Consider the following 22,729-nt stretch of genomic DNA (forward strand, 5'->3'; position numbering starts at 1 on the left):
AGTTTACCAAATACTCTAATACTGCTTTTTTTTTTTTCAAAAGCACTTTTACAAAAAAGTTTACCAAACACTCTGCTGCTTTATTTCACAGCTGCTTATTCTCACAGCACAGCAAAAACAGCTTTTTTTCAAAGCACAGCAATACCAAACCAGTCCTTAATCTGTTGACACTTCCAGCAGAGTTGCATGAAACACCAACCCAAGTATTGCATGGGGCTTCATATGCATTAATCCATGAGGTCAGGTTGTTTTGGGTTTGGTTTTGAAAGCTAGCTTTCCATTTGAGGAGTGCTTCTGCTTCAGTGGAATTGGCAGAAGCAAAAGCACTTTTTGGTGATGAAGCTAGCTGAAGATACAAGATAAGGCAAGCTAGAAAGCATACTTTTTCACAATAAGTTGAAAATCTCACCATGGTTTTTGTGTGTACTTTTTTTAAGCAACTCAGGACTTTATTTATAGTGAGATGCATTATTAATTTGCATATCTTCTATTTGTTTTTGTTATCCCTCCTAAACTTGCTCTGATTTTGTGGGTAGACCGTCTCTTGTTTAGATGCTACTTGTGCCTCAGTAGACGGTGGATTCTAAACAACTAGCATTGGATTTTTGACCTATTTAAGTTTTTGCTATTAAACTTAAAGAAAATGGGAGAAACCTAGTGAATTTTAAATATTCTTTCTTAATTAATATATGTTGGAAATTATATATTATATATTGTAATATATAATTTTAATAATTGAATGAAAAATATTGTTAACCAATTTCTTAGAAAGGTTATGTTGTTTAGTTGTATTCCTTGATAAGTGATGTATACTTATAGATGAAAAGTTACATCTCTTTTGATAAGTAGAAATTGGATTCTATTTAAACCCATGAAACCATTGGTATTATAGATAGAAAATTAGAGTTAATTTTACTCTTGAGAAATAGGGTTTCCCCACTTTGTTTCTCTCATGTTTTGTGAGTCAAATTCCGAGTCGTGTCTTGAGAGTACGGAATATATAAAGTTCGTCAGAGTTCGAAGATTGAAGTGCTTTGACTTCGGATTATAGATTGTTGAATCCTGGGAGATGGACGCCTACCGAACTACAAGCACAAGAGTAGGGGCGAAATTCTATCTTTAGGACATTGCATTTATGCAAGCCTCAATCTCCAAGTTTGTCAGTTATTCTAACTTTTTCTCTAGTTGTTTATATTAATCTCATATATAATTGATGTCGTGAATTTCTTTATGATTATTATCATTGGAATTATATTGTTATTTTTCATATTTTCTAATATTGCTCCAACAATCTAAAGATAGAATTTTTTTCTCTTGCATTGTTAGAGAATATGACTCTAATTAATAGAAGTTAAAATGAATAAGATTGAATGTAGCTCTAAACACTAAGAAGAACAAACTCTGATCTTTCTTTGAAAGATTTGTGGGGCGGAGTTTTATATGCATATTGATATATATTAGTAGAATTATATCTGTATGTTGTCATACTAGTGTTAGTTGCATCATACGTTTTTGAACTTCTAATTTATATATACTAGAAGATGTCTTTCACTTTTCATGACAGTTATTTGTGTGTTTTCATTGTTTGCATATGTATGTTATGGCATACATGAGTATATGTATATCTCTTGGTCCTGGTTATTGTCAATATAAAATGAATATGCCATGCGTATGAGATTAATAACTAAAATAAAAAATAAAAAATAAAAAATATATCTGCATTTGATAGTGAAAGGGTATGATGTTTTTGACTAGTTCCCACCACATTAAAATTTGAATTTCTCATATGGAATGATGGCCAGAGTGTTCTTTACGGAGAAATTAACAAAAGAATGAGTATTTGTTGATGAGTCTGGCATCATATCATAATGCACGCTGCTTGTTGTATATTCAGTATACAAAATAGAGAAAGATCAAGTGCCAATGAAGGGACTGGTGGTGAATTGAAGAAACATTGGAATTGATACAATGATCAGTATGCAAACTAGTGGTGCTGTTTGGGGTAAAATGAAGTTCCAAATTTTTGGAAAACTATTTTTCCTTGTGTCGGTTATATGCTTGTTGTGTTTTGTCGTCTGCCGTATCTCTAGAGATGGCATCCTTTCATACCCAAAATGAATAAAGGGAAAGGGATACCCTCTTTGCTAAACGTTGGAAGGACATCATGACTTCCACCACCGTAGTTAAATTAAGAATGTTATGAGGCAATTTGGATATAGGTTTTCTTTCAGATTTTGCAATCTGAAAGTTACAACTCTATATGAAGGGGTGTAAATCATGATAAGTGTCAATGGAAATCAATTACATGGTATTTGTTCCAACCAATTGGTTAAGACTGACGATAGCATGAACGATGATTTTTCCCAAATATATTCATGAAACAAATGCAGAGCAATTCGATGTTTGGTTATGTATTTCCTAAAGAAATATTAGTGGATTAAAATGATATGCCTTGTGAACGTTAGCGTTGGATTTGAATGCAACCATGTTTTAAGGATTTCCTTTTATTACTACCAAAAGATGTATATCCTCTTTTACCGAATTGCGTCTTTGGGGTAGTTGAAACGATGCACCGCTTGGCATCATTTGATGAAAAGGCATTGGAATTTGGTTTAGAAGATAGATATACAAAAAGGCCATGATTCAGAGAAGATTAAGTCTTGAAATTATTTAAACGAGGAACAACATCAGTGTTTGGATAGTCAACGTGTGGACCTCAATAAAAGTGGACATACTTTCATGCTGCTCTAAAGAAGTGTGCATTTCCGAGAAGAGGGAAATGTCATGGCAACCAATCAGTTAAAGTGTGGGGGTCTTTCGTAAAAGGAATGATGAGACATTGAAAAAGAGGCTTATTGAGTAAGCATGCACAATTGAATTAGACAAGGTCATGCTTATTAAGTAAGCATATGAAATTGAATGTACATAGCCATTGGGTTCCGTTATTCATAGCTCAGAGCATCCACATGTACTAGATGAATTCAATGATGCTAACTAATTGAATTTTTTACAATATGAAGTCAAAGTACATAAATGGAAATATATGCGGTTACATAAGGAAATCAATCCTCAATTAGAGGTGTACTGGATACGAAGCATATTGACTTCATATATTGTGATGGTTTGTCGAATAGTATAAAGTAGAATGTCTAAATTGAAAAGAGTAATTTTAGATAAAAGAGATAATAAGCAATATATTTTATGATAAACAATTTTTAAGGTATGAAGAGGTTAGAGACCTTCTTACAAATACCTTAAATGTGGGGGAGTATGCCCAAGTGATAGCAAATTACTTACTTAAGTCCCAACATGTACAGTTGAGGACTTGACATAGTAAACAAACTATTCTCATATGAAATATAATTTCATAAGATGGATTGTGCACGCCATTAATGATAGTCAACCTAGTGGTGGATCCAATCATTAAAGGTTAGACTAGAGAGTAAGTTGTTCATCGAGGGGAATAAGGCTAAAGCCAACATAACTAATGAATTAGCCGAGCGGAAACCTAACTTAGTTGATTGGAGATTCCATGGTCTAAGTTCAATAGGCAAACTGGTTGGGCATGATTCAAAGAAGTTAACACACTATATGCCTCATTCCTATGGTGGAAGAAGTGTGTTGTCTGCAGAAGTTTTAGGATGTATATTTGTACTTAATGACAGTGATATCTTATAAATAAGAGGAATAAAGCAGATTATTCTTAATCAGTGGTCACCTATGTGAGAGTAGAAGTGGGTCGCTTCTATGAGTATGAGATTGCTAAATTCTCTAAAGCTCTCATGAATCCGGGATTTGTTCAGGACCAAAATGAACACAACCGTATGAACCATAATATATTAGGATTAGTGATGTGTGTTGCTTATTGTTTCGGTTTACTACTGCGGTGAACAGTTCAAGATTATATATTCACTGCGTCACCAAGTAAATCCGATAAGTATTCACTAGGGTAGGTTCAAGTCCAAAAGACACCTCTCCCGATGCATCTCTTGTCCGTCTGTACTCTCAAATTCTTCCTAATTTTTCATTCATGTGGGGGATTGTTGGAAATTATATATTATATATTATAGTATATAATTTTAATAATTGAATGAAAAATATTGTTAACCAATTTCTTAGAAAGGTTATGTTGTTTAGTTGTATTCCTTGATAAGTGATGTATACTTATAGATGAAAAGTTACATCTCTTTTGATAAGTAGAAATTGGATTCTATTTAAACCCATGAAACCATTGGTATTATAGATAGAAAATTAGAGTTAATTTTACTCTTGAGAAATAGGGTTTCCCCACTTTGTTTCTCTCATGTTTTGTGAGTCAAATTCCGAGTCGTGTCTTGAGAGTACGGAATATATAAAGTTCGTCAGAGTTCGAAGATTGAAGTGCTTTGACTTCGGATTATAGATTGTTGAATCCTGGGAGATGGACGCCTACCGAACTACAAGCACAAGAGTAGGGGCGAAATTCTATCTTTAGGACATTGCATTTATGCAAGCCTCAATCTCCAAGTTTGTCAGTTATTCTAACTTTTTCTCTAGTTGTTTATATTAATCTCATATATAATTGATGTCGTGAATTTCTTTATGATTATTATCATTGGAATTATATTGTTATTTTTCATATTTTCTAATATTGCTCCAACAATATATGAGATGCTATTTGTCTGAGAGGACTTTGAATTTTCTTACACTTTGTGTTGAAGTCTTTATCTCTTATCTTTAAAATAGAAGATTGGAAAGTTTTCAGTGTGAACATATATTCATATTGTCAACAAATTTGAACTTTAGCTAGGTATTGAAAGCAATCCGTAAGGTATATTGACAATTTCCCAAATCGATAACGGAGTATTTGGTATCAATGGTATATTTAATCAAGTTAGTTAGGTATTGAAAGCCATCGATAAGGTATATTGATAATTTCCTAGATTGATAATGGAGTATTTGGTGTCAATGGTATATTTAAAGAAAAACTAATGAAAATGGCTTGAAAACTTTGAGTTTTAACGATAAGGACAAAATAAAAGGTAAATTGAATAGTACTAGAATTGACTTTTAGTGTTAAAATATGATTTTTCGTTAAAGTGAACAGTACTGTGGACTTTTAAACTCCCTATATTTACTCACGCTAAATATAAAAAAATAACTTCAATAATTAATTCAATAAAGACTGGTATGCAAACTCAGTTTTAAAATGCACAATTTTGAAAATACAGTCGAGTTAACAACTTGATTCTTTCTCTCTAAGATAATTTATGCTCCATCATGGTGTTCATTGTTGATAAACGCTTGTTTCACATGATACAAAATTCACGTCTTTACTTATGAAAGGACTTCAAATCATAAGTAGCAATCATGATTGAGTTGAACTCTTTCAAAATGACTCACTGAATCTCTATATGAAAAGACTCACATGAAACTGTATGATTGGATTCAATTGAAGGAAAAAATTACTCTCTACGCTCATATTATTTTTAATTAAAGAATTACTATCTATTTAAACTCAAAATTACTACCTAAACTATCTTTCCAAACCCAATTCAAATTGTAAATTTATTTTTATACTTATTTAAGAAATAAATTTCAAATTGAATAATTTGGTGAAGTATCTACTTGTTTTATGAATCTTCCACATACCTAACTCTTCAATTTTTTTTGTTTTTTTTTTATATCGATGTCCCTGTGATTTAATTTGCATGTAGGAATGAATAGTTTTATTGAGCAGCAGAAGATACTTCAAAGGTTCTGTTTTCAAAGAACCTCAAGCTGCATAAGAGAAATAGGGAGGAGGAATTTCTCCCCTCCTAATTTCTCCTTCCTTCTCCTCCTATTTAAATGATTACAATTAAGTCACGTCAACATCTTGTATTGATTTTATTAGGGAGAGAGACAAAAAAAAAAAAGAAAAAAAAAATTTATAAGAGGAGGGGAGGGAATGGTATGAGAATAGGATGGGAGAAAATTTTACTCCAAGAAATAAAGATCTTCTCAATCCTTTGTCTCCCCTCCCACCCTGAGATCTTTACCTCCTTAATCAGAAGGACCTACCTCTCTCTTTCTCTCTCTTTCTCTCTCCTCTCTTTTTCTTCACCCCCACTATATATAATCCACTTCAAGTTCGATTATCGCCAAAGATGAATTTAAACCATATTATTGCTAACACATTGTGAGGCAAAGCGCACCCCTCCCTCTTAGTGTAAATAGTATCTCTTGTTCAAAAAAACAAAAATACGTATGTAATTGTGAAAACGAAAACAAACCTTTAGACCTCCCAAGTCATACTTTTTTTTGGAATATGAAATCTCGTCGTGGACAAATTTAATCTTTGTCGTTTGTAATGTTATTTGTCCCATGATTATGAATAAAAAAAATTAATAGTTTATCATTCAACTTTTAGCATTGTATTCGATCAAATATTTTAGGACTTTATATTAAGACCACCGGATGTTAAAATTCGAATCTTTCACTGGTCAAGAGGGTGCTTCATAAAGCTTATTTTTTAAAAGCATGCAAAGCAACAACGGATGGTATAGTAAATCTTTCCAAATTGCCATTAGCACTCTCATTTATCTCTCAAAATATATGACAGACTTTATTCTCGAGACTCACAGACACATCAAAATGAAAGAAATTTGAGGTTTCACTATCAAATATGGGGAGAAGTTCACATACTAATAAGCACACGTTCGTTCTTTCTTTCATTGATATAGGATTCATGCTCTCAACACGCTTATTGGGATTGACACTCTCAACACATTCTTTCGCGTGTAGCAAATTTTCAAGCCTAACATGATGTTGGATTCATACTCACAATACTCCCCCTAATGTATGGCAGATTTTTAAGCTTAACATGCGAACACACAAATCGGGTAAAGTGGCACATTGACTGTTGAGCTTCATAAATGAAACAATCTGCTTTGATACCATAAAAAAGTTGACCTTTCTTGCTAAAGTTAGAGAAAAGATTTTTTAAAAATCAATTAACAATAATCACGTACAAAGTCTCTATTAAAAACAATTAACAATAAGCATTAACAATAACCTGTGATTAGGTTGCCTACTTAGGAGGCAAGTTGGTCTGAAACGATGGGCTCATGGCCATCCCTTAATTATCACTTTCACATACATTCCCTTTAGGGGTGGAAGTTAGAATGGTATTTTCAATTCCATTAGTAAAGTTTTCAAATTTGAATCCGAGCTCAAAAATTCTGATCCAAAAATTGAAATGAAAACATAATGCAATTGGGAATTCTGATCCGTCCAAAAATCACCCCTAATCCCACTATTGCCAATTGCTTTTAAGATTTTTTTTTTTCATACCATATATAAATAAATTTTCACATATATCTATTATTTAAGAGAATTTTCTTGGTCAAAACTTTAGCAACCGAGAGAACTCTTTTTGTTAATCCAATTGTTAATTTTTTTTTCTTCAAAAGATTTAAATATTAATTATTACGTTATTTATCAATCAAGTTGGTTTAAAGAATTAAATGATTATGAATATAAAATTTGTTCGGAAAAGGTATATTATTTTTAAGTGAAGGGATGCGCTCATTCCCTTAAAAAGGAGCTGCAAGTATTATAGTTATGTAAAATGTTTAATCATCTATTGGTTTATTATCGTGGTTAATTTAGTAATTAACTTCGCTACCCACTATCATATTTGCTGTCTCCACCGCGTCATTTTATCCTTCTAATTTCAGATGTGTGATCCCTTCTACTATTTCAGATCGATATAAGCAATCCGCCTTCCCATAACTTCAACATTAATGTCCTTAGATAAAAACGTAGTTACTTGGTAGAATCATAAAACTTAGTTGCTGCTGTCCAAAAAGAGTTAAAAATACTTGAAGCACAAAAAGTTGAAAACATCTGAAATTTAACAAAATAATAAGTATTTATGAGCAAGGCTTTGGAGGTCTCTTCCTTGCCAGAACCATCTCCATTTGCAGATGCAACCTACTGATGACCATCTTCCCTGCATGCTCTGCAATAACCAGAAGAAACTTTCATTATTATAGATGACTAGCTAGATGTTAAGGGTCATTCAACAACCATTTCAATTTTTATTTTTCGTTTTTAGAAACTTGCTTGGTAAGTGTTTAATAAAAATTGAAAAGCAAAATCAAAGTGTATACTGAAAACACACGCACAAAAAAAATAGCTTTTAGCTTTTTGTTTTCATTTTGCATTTTTTGAAATTAAAAACAAAGTAGTTATCAAACAGCTTCTAAACAATAATTTAACATGCATGAGAGAGAGAGAGAGAGAGAGAGAGAGAGAGAGAGAGAGAGAGAGAGAGAGAGAGAGAGAGAGAGAGAGAGAGAGAGAGAGAGAGAGAGAGAGAGAGAGAGAGAGAGAGAGGGTAACTATGTATTGCATTTTCTGAAACGTTGGCAAAGACTAATTATGATGATATCAATAGCAATACAAGGAAGGGAACCCTTTTCATTAGTAGAGATATAAAGTTTGGCTCCTTCATTTCCCTAGCTAAGCTAAGCTATTCACACATCCTAAATTACTTCTTTCACACGCTTTTAATTTTTTTAATATTTTTTGAAACACCACTAACACTTGATAGAAAATATTAAAAAATAAAAAAGATGTAAAAAAAGTAATTTGGGATGTGTGAATATAAATATAAAAGCGGTCTAGGTTGCCAAATGTTATTGCTAGGTCAAGGTTTCTGTATACCCATTAAGTCATCCACAAAACTTCCACATAATTTCGAGATAATAAAATAAAACTTGTCAAAATCAAGTGTTGATGAAATTATGCAAAACGAAATTTCTTCTTGTTATTATTTATGAGGTTTTCAATGTCGAAAGTGATCGATATGTCAATGTCTGATATATTATGCAATTAAGCATGGAAGAAAATAAAAGCAAAGTCTGATTAGAGTAGAAAACATGAGTACGTCACTACTAGAAATACTATTTGCTCTACAAATTTATGCTCCATGAATCGAAATTTGTCAGGTAACAATCACGTTTATTAGAAGTGTGAAATTGGTAACAAACGGAATATCCTGTATATAAAAATTATAATCTGCTAAACTGACTAGTCAAGCCCACTAGTTAACTAAAATAGATTTGTTAGTCGATAAATCAAAGATTCAATAACCAATATCAAAAACTATTCTAGTTAGCAAGGTCTCAGTTCGTTCCAAGTTATTAATGTGTCAAGTGAGCATGATTGTGTCACATCCCGGCCCGGGGCGGATCACTTCCCGGGCCCGCTCCACCACCGTAGCACGATATTGTCCTCTTTGGGCTTACCATTCCCTCACGGTTTTGTTTTTGGGAACTCACGAGCAACTTCTCAGTGGGTCACCCATCATGGGATTGCTCTAGCCCACTTCTCGCTTAACTTCGGAGTTCCTACGGAACCCGAAGCCAGTGAGCTCCCAAAAGGCCTCGTGCTAGGTAGGGATGGGAATATACATTTAAGGATCACTCCCCTGGGCGATGTGGGATGTCACAATCCACCCCCCTTAGGGGCCCGACGTCCTCGTCGGCACATACGCGACCAGGGTTAGGCTCTGATACCAATTGTCACATCCCGGCCCGGGGCGGATCACTTCCCGGGCCCGCTCCACCACCGTAGCACGATATTGTCCGCTTTGGGCTTACCATTCCCTCACGGTTTTGTTTTTGGGAACTCACGAGCAACTTCCCAGTGGGTCACCCATCATGGGATTGCTCTAGCCCCCTTCTCGCTTAACTTCGGAGTTCCTACGGAACCCGAAGCCAGTGAGCTCCCAAAAGGCCTCGTGCTAGGTAGGGATGGGAATATACATTTAAGGATCACTCCCCTGGGCGATGTGGGATGTCACAATTGTGTGCACATTATAATTAAATATTCAAGTGATACATGTAGCATGTATATATATGTGAGATATGTGACACAATATAAATAACTTTGAACACAAGATGTTTTTGGTCGGAAAAACCCACATCTAGGTTAACAAAATCGAGGACTCTCCACTGAGTCCAATCCACTAGTATAATCAAGGTTCTTACAAAGTACCACGCAAAGCTCAATTCTTAGACCTAGTCTATAATAGCAATACAAGGGGCCATTTTCATTAGTAGAGATAAAAAGTTTGGCTCCTTCATTCCCCTAGCTAAGCTAAGCTACCCACATATACATATTTAAACGCGGATTAGGTAGCCAAATGTTATTGCTAGGTCAAGGTTTCTGCATACCCATTAAGTCATCCACAAAACTTCCACATAATTTCGAGATAATACAATAATACTTGTCAAAATCACGTGTTGATGAAATTATGCAAAACGAAATCTCTTCTTGTTATTATTTATGAGCTTTTCAATGTCGAAAGTGATCATTATGTCAATGGCTGATATATTATGCAATTAAGCATGGAAGAAAATAAAAAGCAAAGTCTGATTAGAACAGAAAATAGGAGTCTGTCACACTACCAGAAATTACTATTTGCTCTATAAATTTATGCTCCACAAATCAAAATTTGTCGGATAATGTAATTTTACCCGACGCAAATTTCAGTTGGTTGGGCAAAAATGGTCAACGATTAGGGTTTTGTCGGAGGCTATGCGCAAAAAAGTCATTTAGTTGGGCAAGTCAATTTTCGTTAGGCAAACATTTGGCGTCAAGGAAAAAATGGTGCGTAGGATGTGAAATCTTGTCCAACGAACCTCAAAATGTTTCATCACCTAAAGGCTTAGGTTTTATGATTTTGTTTCGTTGTGTGCGTATATTATCCTTTGTTGACATACTCTTTGATTATAACTAAACCTTATTCCAATATATGTGTCACAGATGTATTATAGAGTTATTAACAAATGTGTCAATTTTGTGTGTCCAAATAACATCACCAAATTATGAAGTCTTATATCAACACTATTGTTTGAGAAACTTATATGAGAAATCTAGACACATACACAAACGGGGACTCATTCATAGTGTCATCTGTTTCTTTCACACGCAATAGTTTTTTATACTATTGTTAGTCGTGATGAAGATAAAAATATCAGAGTCGCGAATTTATGAAATTAAGTAATCACTTTCTCAATGACTCATGCCCAGCTTGTAGCGGGGGATACATGCCTGATATGTATCATTCAGCATTGAAGACAAAGTTAGATTGGACCAGAAAATAGGAGTCTGTCTTACTTTGAATCTTCCAAACCCAACTGACTAATGCGTGCATGCTCCATGAGGATCTGAAGAATACAGTACAACTGGAATTTTACGATTTTGCATGTCAAATTCCATCTACTATATATTATTAATTAATTTTATGATGAAATCAATTTTTTTTTAGAGTGTCAGAGCAAATTAGTCAACATATTAAGTCATTTTCATCATGGTTGTATTCTTTTGTTGTGTGGGGCATTCCTCACATCCTCAGGCGTGGTCACTTTTTATGAAAATGACTTGTATACATAGAGAGATATAGTTGTTAATTACCATTGCATACATTGAATAAAAGAAATTTACTAACACATATTTTTTTTTTTTATTAAAGGGAAGAGAGAGAGTTTGAAATTATTACAATAATTTTAAAGATGGGGAGTTCCGAAATCGAACACATGTGTGGAAATCCAAAACCCTATTTACTATGATTTTAGACCACTTACAAGTTTCAGTCACACATGAAAACTTGAAGAGGAAAAAAAAAAGATATCGATCGAACATATTTTAGCCACCAATGGATACCTTATGGGTATTTGTATTCATGTTCCTCGTGTTGCTTTCGTCATCTTTGCGTACGTCTAACTACAAGTTGCTTTTTCTTCTTTATTTTTTCGTTTTTATATCAATGTAGTGCTAATACTCCGACGGTTATAAGGTTTGTAATTGTCTGTTTTTTCTTTCTAAAATATAGATTTTTTTATTTGGTAAAATTTGTTTCATTTCTAATTTAATTAAGAATGTAACTGTGTAAATCATAAGTAAATATTATGTAGAAATCTTATGAGATATAGAAGATTATGTAGAAATCTTATGAGATCTAAAAGAAGATTATGTAGAAATCTCATGAAATCTAAAATATCTTTCTTATTAATGTTTGATCTTTCCTCATGTAAATTCCTCAATGTCGTATCTCTCTTTTTACTCTATGACCACTCTCCCTTCACTCCCTGTAAATTTATACTACAGTTGAGTTTAAAGTGTTTTTCTTTATTCTGTGAACTTACTAAACATTTGTACGTGAAAAGCCGCATGAAATTTAGCTACAGCATGCCTAACATCACTGTTATAAAAATCTCCACTAGGAGGTCACCGTCCTGATTAATTTCTAGGAGTTTGAAAATTAAGAATGAGCCCCTAGATTTGACTAGCCCCCCCTAAACAAAAAATAGATAACTTTCATTTTATATTTTAATTTTTTAATAAATTATAAAAAATTTGTTGAATACTTAGATGAACACTCATTATATGCTTGTTCCCCATGTTTTCAAATACTTTTTGATCTATATGTCATTCTATTTTTTTCATTTATATATCCCATCACAATTATGTATTTTTTTAAGTATAAGTAAATATGTAACATAAAATTAAAACTATAAAATCGCCTAGGTGCTAGGTCACTCCCCGCCACTCGACTAGCGCCTAGTGCTTTTTAAAATCATGCCTAACATTGGTAACGAGAACAACATTTTTGCTTAACTTTTTTTAGCACCCCTTTTTCCCACAAAGATTATAGTAGGTAACAACTCTTATTTTGGATTTAACTTTTTCTTCCATTCATATTCGTTTTTCAACTTTTGAACTAGCATTAAGGATTTGTTTGAGGAACTATGATTCTCTTTCTTCCTCTTTCCATCCATTTCCATTCACTCCTCTCACATTTTTTATTTTGTCTTTACATTTTTATAAAAAAAAATATATATAAGATGTTGACGTGACTTAAACGTAACCATTCAAATAGGAGGGGAGAACATGAGAGGAAAAAAAGAGAGGAGAGAATGCAACAGCGACACATTATTATAGCTATTATCCCGATCCCGGTGGTTTAGAACCTATTGGTACTTCTATTGCACCTTTCCTGCCAAAATCATCTCCATTGCAGATGTGACCTACTGATGATCATCTTCCTTGCTGCATCCTCTGCAATAACAAAGAAGAAACTTTTCATCATTACAGATGACTAGATGTTTGTTAAGGGCTCGTTCAACAACCATTTAAATTTTAAATTTTTAGTTTTTCAATTTTATTTTTGTGAAACTTGTTTGGTAAGTGTTAAAAAAAAATTGAAAATTGAAACCGAAATCAAAGCATATATTAATAACGCCAAAAATTAAAAAAAAAAAAAAAACTTTCAGTATTTTGTTCTTTTAAAATTAAAAACAAAATAAGTATCAAACAGCCAAAACAATAATTTAATGTACATGAGAGATAAGAGAGAGGGAGGGTAACTATGTATTGGATCTTCTGAAACATCGGCAACAATTAATTTTGATGATAACAATAGCAATACAAGGAAGGGAACCATTTTCATTAGTAGAGATAAAGTTTGGCTCCTGCATTCCCCTAGCCAAGCTAGTAAGCTACCCATGTGTGTATATATAGAGGGTTTAAATAAAAAAAAATTACATGAGTTTAAATAAAATTTCACATATATAAATGCAACCTACACCAAAAACGTTTTATCTAACCAAATGTTATGGCTGTGGATTTGCTGTCCCGTAATGCATGCCCCGTTTGTGCCTCTTTGTCTATTTTTTTTTTACACATGTCTTTACACTTAACAAACCATTAGCACTGTTAATTCTTATTAAAAAAACAATAAAAAATCTGTCTCGTCTTCTGACCTAGTTGGCCGACGCCGCCGCCTTCTTCATACCACCAAAAAACAGAGTCTGGAAAGACGACTTCATGAATCTAAATGATATCGTCAAACATTAGATTCGATTTGAAATTGCAATTGATCATATTGCATAATCTGGGTTTGTGCGGTTTTGAATTGAATTTTTGTTGAAAAGATTAAAATTTTAGAAAGAAAGGCACTGCTTACGTCGGTTTTGTGCGTCTGTAGGGAAGATCTTTGCTGTAAAGTCTTCTATGATTCTGATATGCCATCTTTAGCGGTTGCTGTGTCGAAGAAAATGCTTGTTCCTGATAGCTAGAGTGACGGCTCTTCGTCTTTGACGGAGCAGTTATGTTCTATGGTATCAATTAAAATATTATGCTTTCAATTCAGGGAAGAGTGGATTTCTACTTGGAGCACCAAGAGGCCATGGCAGCAAACCAGCTTAACAGAATTAAAACGGAGAAGATTGCGATGAACTGGGACTAAGACGAGATTTTTTAATTTTTTATTATGTTTTAATAAAACTTAACAGTGTCAGTGTTTTTAAAATGTAAGGACAGATGTTAAAAAATTAGACAAGGAGACACACACGGAACATGCATTCCGGGACAGCAGACCCACAGCCAAATGTTATTGCCAGGTCAAGGTTTGCATCTGCATGCCCATTAAGTCATCCAAATTTATGTTCAAGTAAAATTCTTAACATTTTATAGATTTTTTGCCACCTCACGTAAATTTCTATTTTAACATTATAAATCATTGTTCCAAAAATATAAAGTGTAAAAAAAAGTCATAGAAATTCTCTTTTGAAAGAGTTTTTTTTTTTAGCATTTCTCTTATGTCCAAATGACTTGCAATTATGGCAAAACGAAATTTCTTGTTATTATGTTGGAGGTTTTCAATACCTAAAGTTTTCAATGTCAAATGTCAGTGCCTGATTTTTTTGTTAAGCATGGAAGAAAATAAAATAAAGGATTGGACCAGAATTAAGGAGCCTGTCAATGTCATAGTTTGAATCTTCCAAACCCCTGACTAACTCATGCTAATGCATGCTCCTCACTCTATATATGAGGATGTGAGGATTTCCTACTTATTTTCAAAGTATGGAGTATTTAAGCACTATTTTACATATCATATTATAAGTTGGAGAAAATTAACATATTTTTTTGTCTTTCTACTTATTTTATAATACGTGGAGTATCCGTTTGAACATGGAAAACTAGAAAAAAATTCTCCCTACCTAGAAGGTTCAAAGATTAATGTCATATACTAATTCGGAGTCGCACATCTCTCTTATAAGTAATACACTTGCAAGTGTTGTAGGTTAATTAGCAAGAAGTGATATTCGCATTCACTTTTTTCTCCCACATACGTAACTTCACAACGATATTGCAAAAATCTCTTTTTCCTAACGTCAAATATTCAGCGGCTGTCTTTGCTTCTCTCTCGCATGTCTGTTTGGTCATGTAAAGGTACAATCTATATTAGAAAGGAGAAGGAAAAAAAAGAAAGAAAAAAGAACTATGTGGTACGCAAATGAAACCGCATTATTTTACAATAATTCCTGATGAAAAGTTGTTTAGTTTCGTTGATCATTAAACTTGTAACAAACATAACTCAGACAAATTCTAATTAATCAGATGTCCCACCTAAAGTGCAGAGTCAAACAAATGCAGGCAGATATGGAAGCTCTCATGGCAACCAACAAAAAGACCAGAGAACCGTTTGAGACCAAAATTTTCGCTGCTCGGCAAGACTATGTTGGAGTTTTGAATGGAAAAAACCATGAGTTTATTTTAATCTGCACTCGTGGATTAGTTTTTTGCAGATTTCAAATTATAAGTCTTACACAAGTAGACTCAGCGTATTGAATTAAGTATAGATTAAAAGAGTTTGGTATGGATTAGGATGCAGTCCATGATTAGAGCAATTAAGACAAGGGCTCGGAGACCTTGGGATCTCAGAATTAATCCAATCCTTATGTGTGTGTGTGTGTGTGTGTGTGTGTGTGTGTATTTTCAGATAACAATGAGTTTGTATTCAAATCAAACGACACAACTGTAAAAGGCAGTTGTTTATTCTCGTCCAAAAGGCGTGAACAAGTCTATAAATTTAGTACCAAGTCAGATCGATATTTTCTTGTGCTCGTCCAGGAAATAAACCGGACAAAGCCTAATGGTGGACTAAAACAATAACAGACAAATTAATCAGCCAAGATGAGGAACACAAAATATACCACCATGCGTTTTAATCCCTTACATTTATATTAATTCCTACAGAAGGCCAACCATGCTCAAGGCAACGCGTATCGACTAATGACTAATACTAAGTCAGATGGATGTTTTCTTGTGCATTTCCTTGAAATAAATGGGACAAAGCCTAATTGTGGACTAAAACAATAACAGACAATTAAGAGTAGGGACACATTTTCCCCCAACCCAAAATATTCCACCACGCGTTTTAATCCCTTCCATATAAATATATTCCTACAGAAGGCCAACCTTCTTCATTAGCAGTTCCTTAATTTCTTGGATCCATCACCTGCTTGGATTTTCTCTGCTATTGCTAGGATCTGCTCGACCCTTTTTAGTTAATACTATATGGCGTTACATAGGAGGATGCATATTTTGCATCTCTCTTTAGTAATGGTGGTGGTAGTTACAATTTTACTAGGAACTCCAACTCCAACAACAGCTCGATCTCTCCTTCCGACTCAGCTGGCACGGCCTGACTGCCCTGACCATTGTGGTAATCTCACAATTCCATACCCATTTGGCATAGGCGATGGTTGCTACCTCGACCGCCCGTTTGAAATCACTTGTAACATTTCCACCCAACCGCCAACAGCATTTTTGATGCGGGGCAATGTCGAAATTACCAGCATATCTCTTTATGACGGTGAGGTCCAATTACGACAGTTCGCAGCCAGTGATTGTTATGATGCTGATGGCAACTCGGCCGGAACGAACAGTGAGCTCTCGGTGCCTCCTCCTTACACCATCTCCGAAACCAAAAACGTGTTCGTTGCAGTTGGATGCGACACGTATGCGTTTTTTAAAGGTTATCGGGGTGAAGAAAAGTACACAACTGGGTGTATGTCCATATGTGACAATCTTGGCAACGCTATCGATCAGCGGGATACTTGCTCTGGCGCTGGATGTTGCCAAACTAAAATCCCCGGTGGGCTGAGAAATCATACTGTGACCTTGGGAAGCTTTAACAATTATACACATGTGCGGGACTCCCACCGATGCAGCTACGCGTTCCTTGTGCAAGAAGGCGAGTTCAACTTTAACAGCACGAGTTTTCGAGAACTAGACGATACAACCGAGCTTCCGGCAATTATTGATTGGGTAATTGGGGATGAGTCATGTGATATTGCAGCTAAAAAAGAGAGCACTTTTGCATGCAAGGCAAATAGCTACTGCCATAATCGGTCTTCAGGGGGCTACATATGCCGGTGCCGGTCAGGTTACGAAGGGAACCCATACCTCCCGGATGGTTGCCAAGGTAAATAAATCTAGAGACCATTTGACCATTTGAATATTATTATTATAAACAATTTTGCGTATATCAAAACATATTATATGTATGTATGTATGCATGCACGTGTGTATGTGTGTATGCGTGTACATGTGTATGTGTGTATGCGTGTACGTGTGTGTGTACGTGTGTGTACATGTGTGTCTGTGTACGTGTGTATGTGTGTGTGTACGTGTGTACGTGTGTATGTATGTAGGTAGGTCTACTTATTTGATTATGGTTTAAACAAATAAATTTTCAATTTGCTTGACTTTCTTGCATATATGATTGTATTGTTAGGATTTGGACCCCATCTAGATTCAAATTGTGGGAATTCTATGAATTCTCATATCTTAACCATTTATTGTGCATCGTGCGGTCAGAAATAAATCTAGACACCATTTGACCATTGGATTATTATCAAAACAATTTTGCGTTTATCAAAACATCTTGTATGTATTTATGTATGTATGTATGTATGCATGCATGCATGGATGCATGTATGTATATATGTACATGTGTACGTATGTATGGATGTATGGATGTACGTACGTACGTAATGTATGTATGTATGTATGTATTTACGTATTGTATGTATGTCTACTTATTTTATTATGGTTAGACAACTACATTATCAATTTGCTTGACTTTCTTGCATATATGATTGTATTGTTAAGGTCGGTTGAGGGATTGAACACACTTTTGATCCTTTTATATCTTACTAGCATCTTGCCACACCCTCGTGTTGTGGCAATTTGCTCTTTTACACTTTTTATTATTTATTAATTTGAAAATTTTATTTTTGTTTAGTTTGAATTTTTTTTAAATTAAATTGTTTTATTTTAGAATCCTGATTAGGAAAGGATATTCTGAGAATATTAAAAGCTTCACCATTTTGGTCCACTCACTTTATATATAATAGGGTAAATATCAGTTTACTACCCTCATGTTTCGTGGTTTTCAACATTTAGTACATTAAGTTTTTTTCGTCCCAGAGTCATACGTAAAGTGTAAATTTTGGGACAGTCTCATACATTTATTAGTCTAGCTGTTAAGTCTTCCGTTAACTGGTGACGTGGCACCTACGTGGACAATGACTGGGCGCCACGTGTCAATAAGGGTCCCACGTGGATATTAAAAATTAAAAAATTACAAAAATTACAAAATTACAAAAAAAAAAAGTTGTTCTTCTCCTTTGAATATCTTCTTCTTCTCCCTTCCTTCTTTAACCCTCCTCTATCTCCTCCTATGCACACCTTCTCCGCACACCATCTCCACTTTCTCTCTCTCCTCCTCTGCATACCATCTCCACTTCACAGCTTCTGGGCCACTCTGCTTTGCCAAAGAGTTACTAAGTCGGAACCCTAAACTCGCCGCCGAGCTGGACTCCCGCGGCTCTTTGCCTCTTCATCTGGTGGAGTCAAAAGGGTGGATGGAAATAGTGAAAATCTGGTGCAGGTCAACCCAGATCTGGGTTTGGGGTTGGATCATGATGGGTTCACTCCCCTGCATCTGGTTGTGATCAAGGGGCAAGCTGGCCGAGTTGGCCCCAGTCAGATCGACGGCGAGAATGTGCGGAGGAGGGTGTTCGGATGAGAGAAGGGAAGGAGAGGGTCGAGGGTTGAGTAGGGTGACTAGAAACTTTTTTTTATTTTTTTTTTATTTTTATTTTTTTTAATTTTAAATTGAGTGGGTTGGGGGTTGAGGGGAGAGGGTTGGATTTGCACATATGGGTGGAGGCCGAGAAGGGAGGGATGGTCAGGGTTGAGGAAGAATTTTTTTTTTTTTTTTTTGTAATTTTGTATTTTTTTTTAATATCCATGTGGGACCCTTATTGACACGTGTTGCCCAGTCATTGTTCACGTGAACGCCACGTCATCAGTTAATGGAAGACTTAACAGTTTGACTAACGGATGTATGAGACTATCCCAAAATCTACACTTTAGGTATGACTTTGGGACGAAAAAAACTTAATGTACTAAATGTTGAAAACCAAGAAACATGAAGATAGTAAACTAATATTTACCCTATATACCCTATAATATATATATATATATATATACATACATACATACTAGCCTCTTCTCATATGCTTACGGGTGTGACAATTGGCTATTTATTATTGTTATTATTTTTTTTTAAGTTTACTTATTGTAAATATTATTTTTTATTAGTATATATTTTGAAAAATAATGAACTTACTAACAACTCTACACCATTTTTTTTTAAATCCTAATGGAGAAGGGCAATTTGGGTATTATGAAAACTTCACCATTTTTGCTTTCTCTCTTTATATGTAGGTAAATTATATTGCAAAGTACTAGTAGTAAAAAACAGCATTATTCGGCAAATAATTGCCACTTTTGTTGGGATGACTATAATATTAGTACAGAAAAGTTGCATAACGGTGTGGGTTCGAGCCTCATCAGTGGCAAATCTAATTTCTAACTTAATGACAATATTGCTCAACTCCAAAAAAAAAAAGAAAAAAAAAGTTCATGGTAATAGAAAATTAAAGTACGCACTACGGCACTAGCAGTAATCAGCTAAAAGAACATTTTCTGTTACAGTGGTTTTAAAACATTAAAACTAAAATAAATTAGATTCTCGTTCCTTATTTTTCTTTCTCATTAATTGATTTTTTTTTTTATCAAGGTGGGCTAGCAATAATGTAGTTCAAATTCGCTTTTGCATAGATGCAAAAGTTAAATCCCTTAAATGAGCTAGGAACCTCAATCAAAATATTCAAATAAATAAGGTTTCAATCTAATAATTAGGTTGACTAGACTAGAATCAAAATGATCCTTAAAATAATATGTAAGTTTAGCTGACCATGCCAAAGTAGCCACCAATTAGCCACAAGTGCTGTTGTTCAGTGAAGATAGCGCCCACAATCTAATAGTAATGGTGCTCAATTACTAAATTTGCCGTGGATTGTCAAATCTGTGGGTTCATGAACTGTTTCCTTTGGGCATTTTTTCGTAGCGAGTTGTTAACAAAAAGTCTCAAAATAGGGATTTAATTTTTACCTATTGTTCATGGATTTAATTCATTCTTTTTCTGTTCAGATATTGATGAATGCAGGGCTTCACACTCATGCAGTATTGGAACGTGCGTAAATACAGAGGGAAATTATTCTTGTAAATGTCCGAAAGGGTACAAAAATAACGATCTGGATAAAAAAAATTGCATCAAGGACAATGGTCGAGCAAAGCTCATTCTCCTGCTTATTATTTCACTAGGTATGCATATGTTAGTTTTATTGTATCGCCTTTGGGTTAAAAGATGAAAGCTCTTAACAAACTCAGCTGCAAATTTCTTACTTTAGGTTGTTAGTTTATTATTTACATGTCATATCATTAGTCCTAGTCTAAAATTCTAAACTTGCTATTTATCTTTGAGCAATTGCACTCAAATTTTATTTACTTTACCCACTTTTAGATCCAAAACTTTCACACGTACTTATATCAGAAGTGTTCTTTGGAAGACAGGTTTTTAATCAATATTGTCAATAATGTGCCAATCAAAATCGATATGTACACTTTGTTTTTGACATGATATCAAAATTAACATCGACACCATGTCAATAACATACGGAGAGTCTGTCTTACCCAAAGAATACTTACATATGTGTCAATAACACATGGAGAGTCATCTTTGCAGGTGCCAGTGTAGGCTTCTTGCTTTTACTAGGTGGATCTTCATGGATATATTGGGGAATGCAGAGAATAAAGTACCTCAAACTCAAAAAAAAGTACTTTAAAGAAAATGGTGGCTTATTGTTACAACAACAAATCGATAGTCAACGAGGCCCCGTGGAGACAACAAAAATTTTCACGGTAGAAGAACTTGAGAAGGCAACAAACAATTACCATGAAAGTACAATCCTTGGTCAAGGCGGCTATGGAATTGTTTACAAAGGAATATTAGCAGCAGATAACAATAAAGAGGTTGCTATAAAAAAGTCTAAAATTGGTGTCCCAACCCAAAAGGAGCAGTTTGTCAATGAGTTGATTGTTCTCTCTCAAATCAACCATAGAAATGTGGTGAGGTTATTGGGTTGTTGTTTGGAGTCAGAAGTTCCTCTACTAGTTTACGAGTTTGTCCCTCACGGCACTCTCTTTGAGCACATTCATGACAAAAAGAGGAAAGGATCATCATTTTCATTGGAATTACGACTCAAGATAGCAGCTGAAACTGCTGGAGCACTAGCATACTTACACTCCTCAGCTCTGATGCAAATCATACATCGAGATGTGAAAACGGCAAATATACTGTTAGATGAAAATTACACTGCAAAAGTGTCAGACTTTGGAGCTTCACGATTGAATCCTCTTGATCAAGCCCAACTTGCAACTTTAGTGCAGGGAACATTCGGATACTTAGACCCTGAATACTTCCTCATGAATCAACTAACGGATAAGAGTGACGTCTTTAGCTTTGGAGTAGTCCTTATGGAGCTACTAACAAGCAAACGGGCACTTGCTTTTGACAGGCCTGAGGCAGAGAGAAACCTAGCCAGCTTCTTTGTTTGTTTAATGAAGGAGGATCGCCTGAATGAAATTCTCGATGATGACATACTCAACGAGAGAAACATCGAGACACTAAAAACAGTGGCCAATCTGGCAAAAAGATGTGTAAGGTTAAAAGGGGAGGACAGACCAACAATGAAAGAAGTTGCCATGGAGCTGGAAGGGATGAGAATTACAGAAAAGCATGCATGGGGAAAAGCTGAAATTTTTTCAGAAGAGACTGAGTGCTTACTTGGGCCAGTTTACTCAGATGCTTATCCTGTGGATGTTAGAGCTGATTGTGGTCCTAGTACTGGTACAGCTATTGGGTATGGCAGCATGCAGATCCAGTTTACTCCATATGATGATGGACGATAATTCGTTGCTTCAAATAATCAACTCAACAATGTTTATCATTCTAGCCATAGTGAAGGATGTACAAACATCAAGCAGAAGCCGTTGCCAGTTGGAAATGACTCAACATCTACATAAAACTTTGTACAGTTTAAGTATGTTTCATCATAGTCGTCAGTGTGGCCACATTGGACAGAGCGGATGTGCTTTCTCTGTACACTTGAGTTTGAATTTTTCTTTTGCTGTAGTTTAAATTTAGTTGAAAGTAAAGTATCGCTTGTATAAAATAAAATCTCTTTTTCATCATTTTGAAAAAGTTTTTATTTAGGGTATGTATCAGAGCATTTGGTGGTAAAGATAGCAACCTTGCACTTAAGAAGTGGCCCAACACCAAAAATTATAGCTAATTTCTTCTTCAAAATAAGTAGAGTTTGGAAGATCCTGAGTTATATGTGCATTGGCATCCCGTACTCAATAAGTGTGTATGGTAATTAATTGTTAATATGTTAGTGAGAAATATTTCATAAATAAAGTTGTAGAAAGAAAA

General features: G+C 34.7%; 1 protein-coding gene across 1 annotated transcript; it reads left to right on the forward strand.

Moving 5' to 3' along the window:
* The first annotated feature begins 16,111 nt into the window (after positions 1-16,111).
* Positions 16,112-22,697, forward strand: LOC137729478 (wall-associated receptor kinase 2-like). The gene is made up of 3 exons (XM_068468439.1): positions 16,112-17,305; positions 20,386-20,559; positions 20,981-22,697. The coding sequence occupies exons 1-3, from the start codon at positions 16,396-16,398 to the stop codon at positions 22,204-22,206; spliced, it is 2,310 nt and encodes a 769-aa protein (XP_068324540.1). The 5' UTR covers positions 16,112-16,395; the 3' UTR covers positions 22,207-22,697.
* The last annotated feature ends 32 nt before the right edge of the window (positions 22,698-22,729 follow it).

Source organism: Pyrus communis, chromosome 3 (assembly GCF_963583255.1).
Source record: "Pyrus communis chromosome 3, drPyrComm1.1, whole genome shotgun sequence".
In the NCBI taxonomy this organism is placed as follows: Eukaryota; Viridiplantae; Streptophyta; class Magnoliopsida; order Rosales; family Rosaceae; genus Pyrus; species Pyrus communis.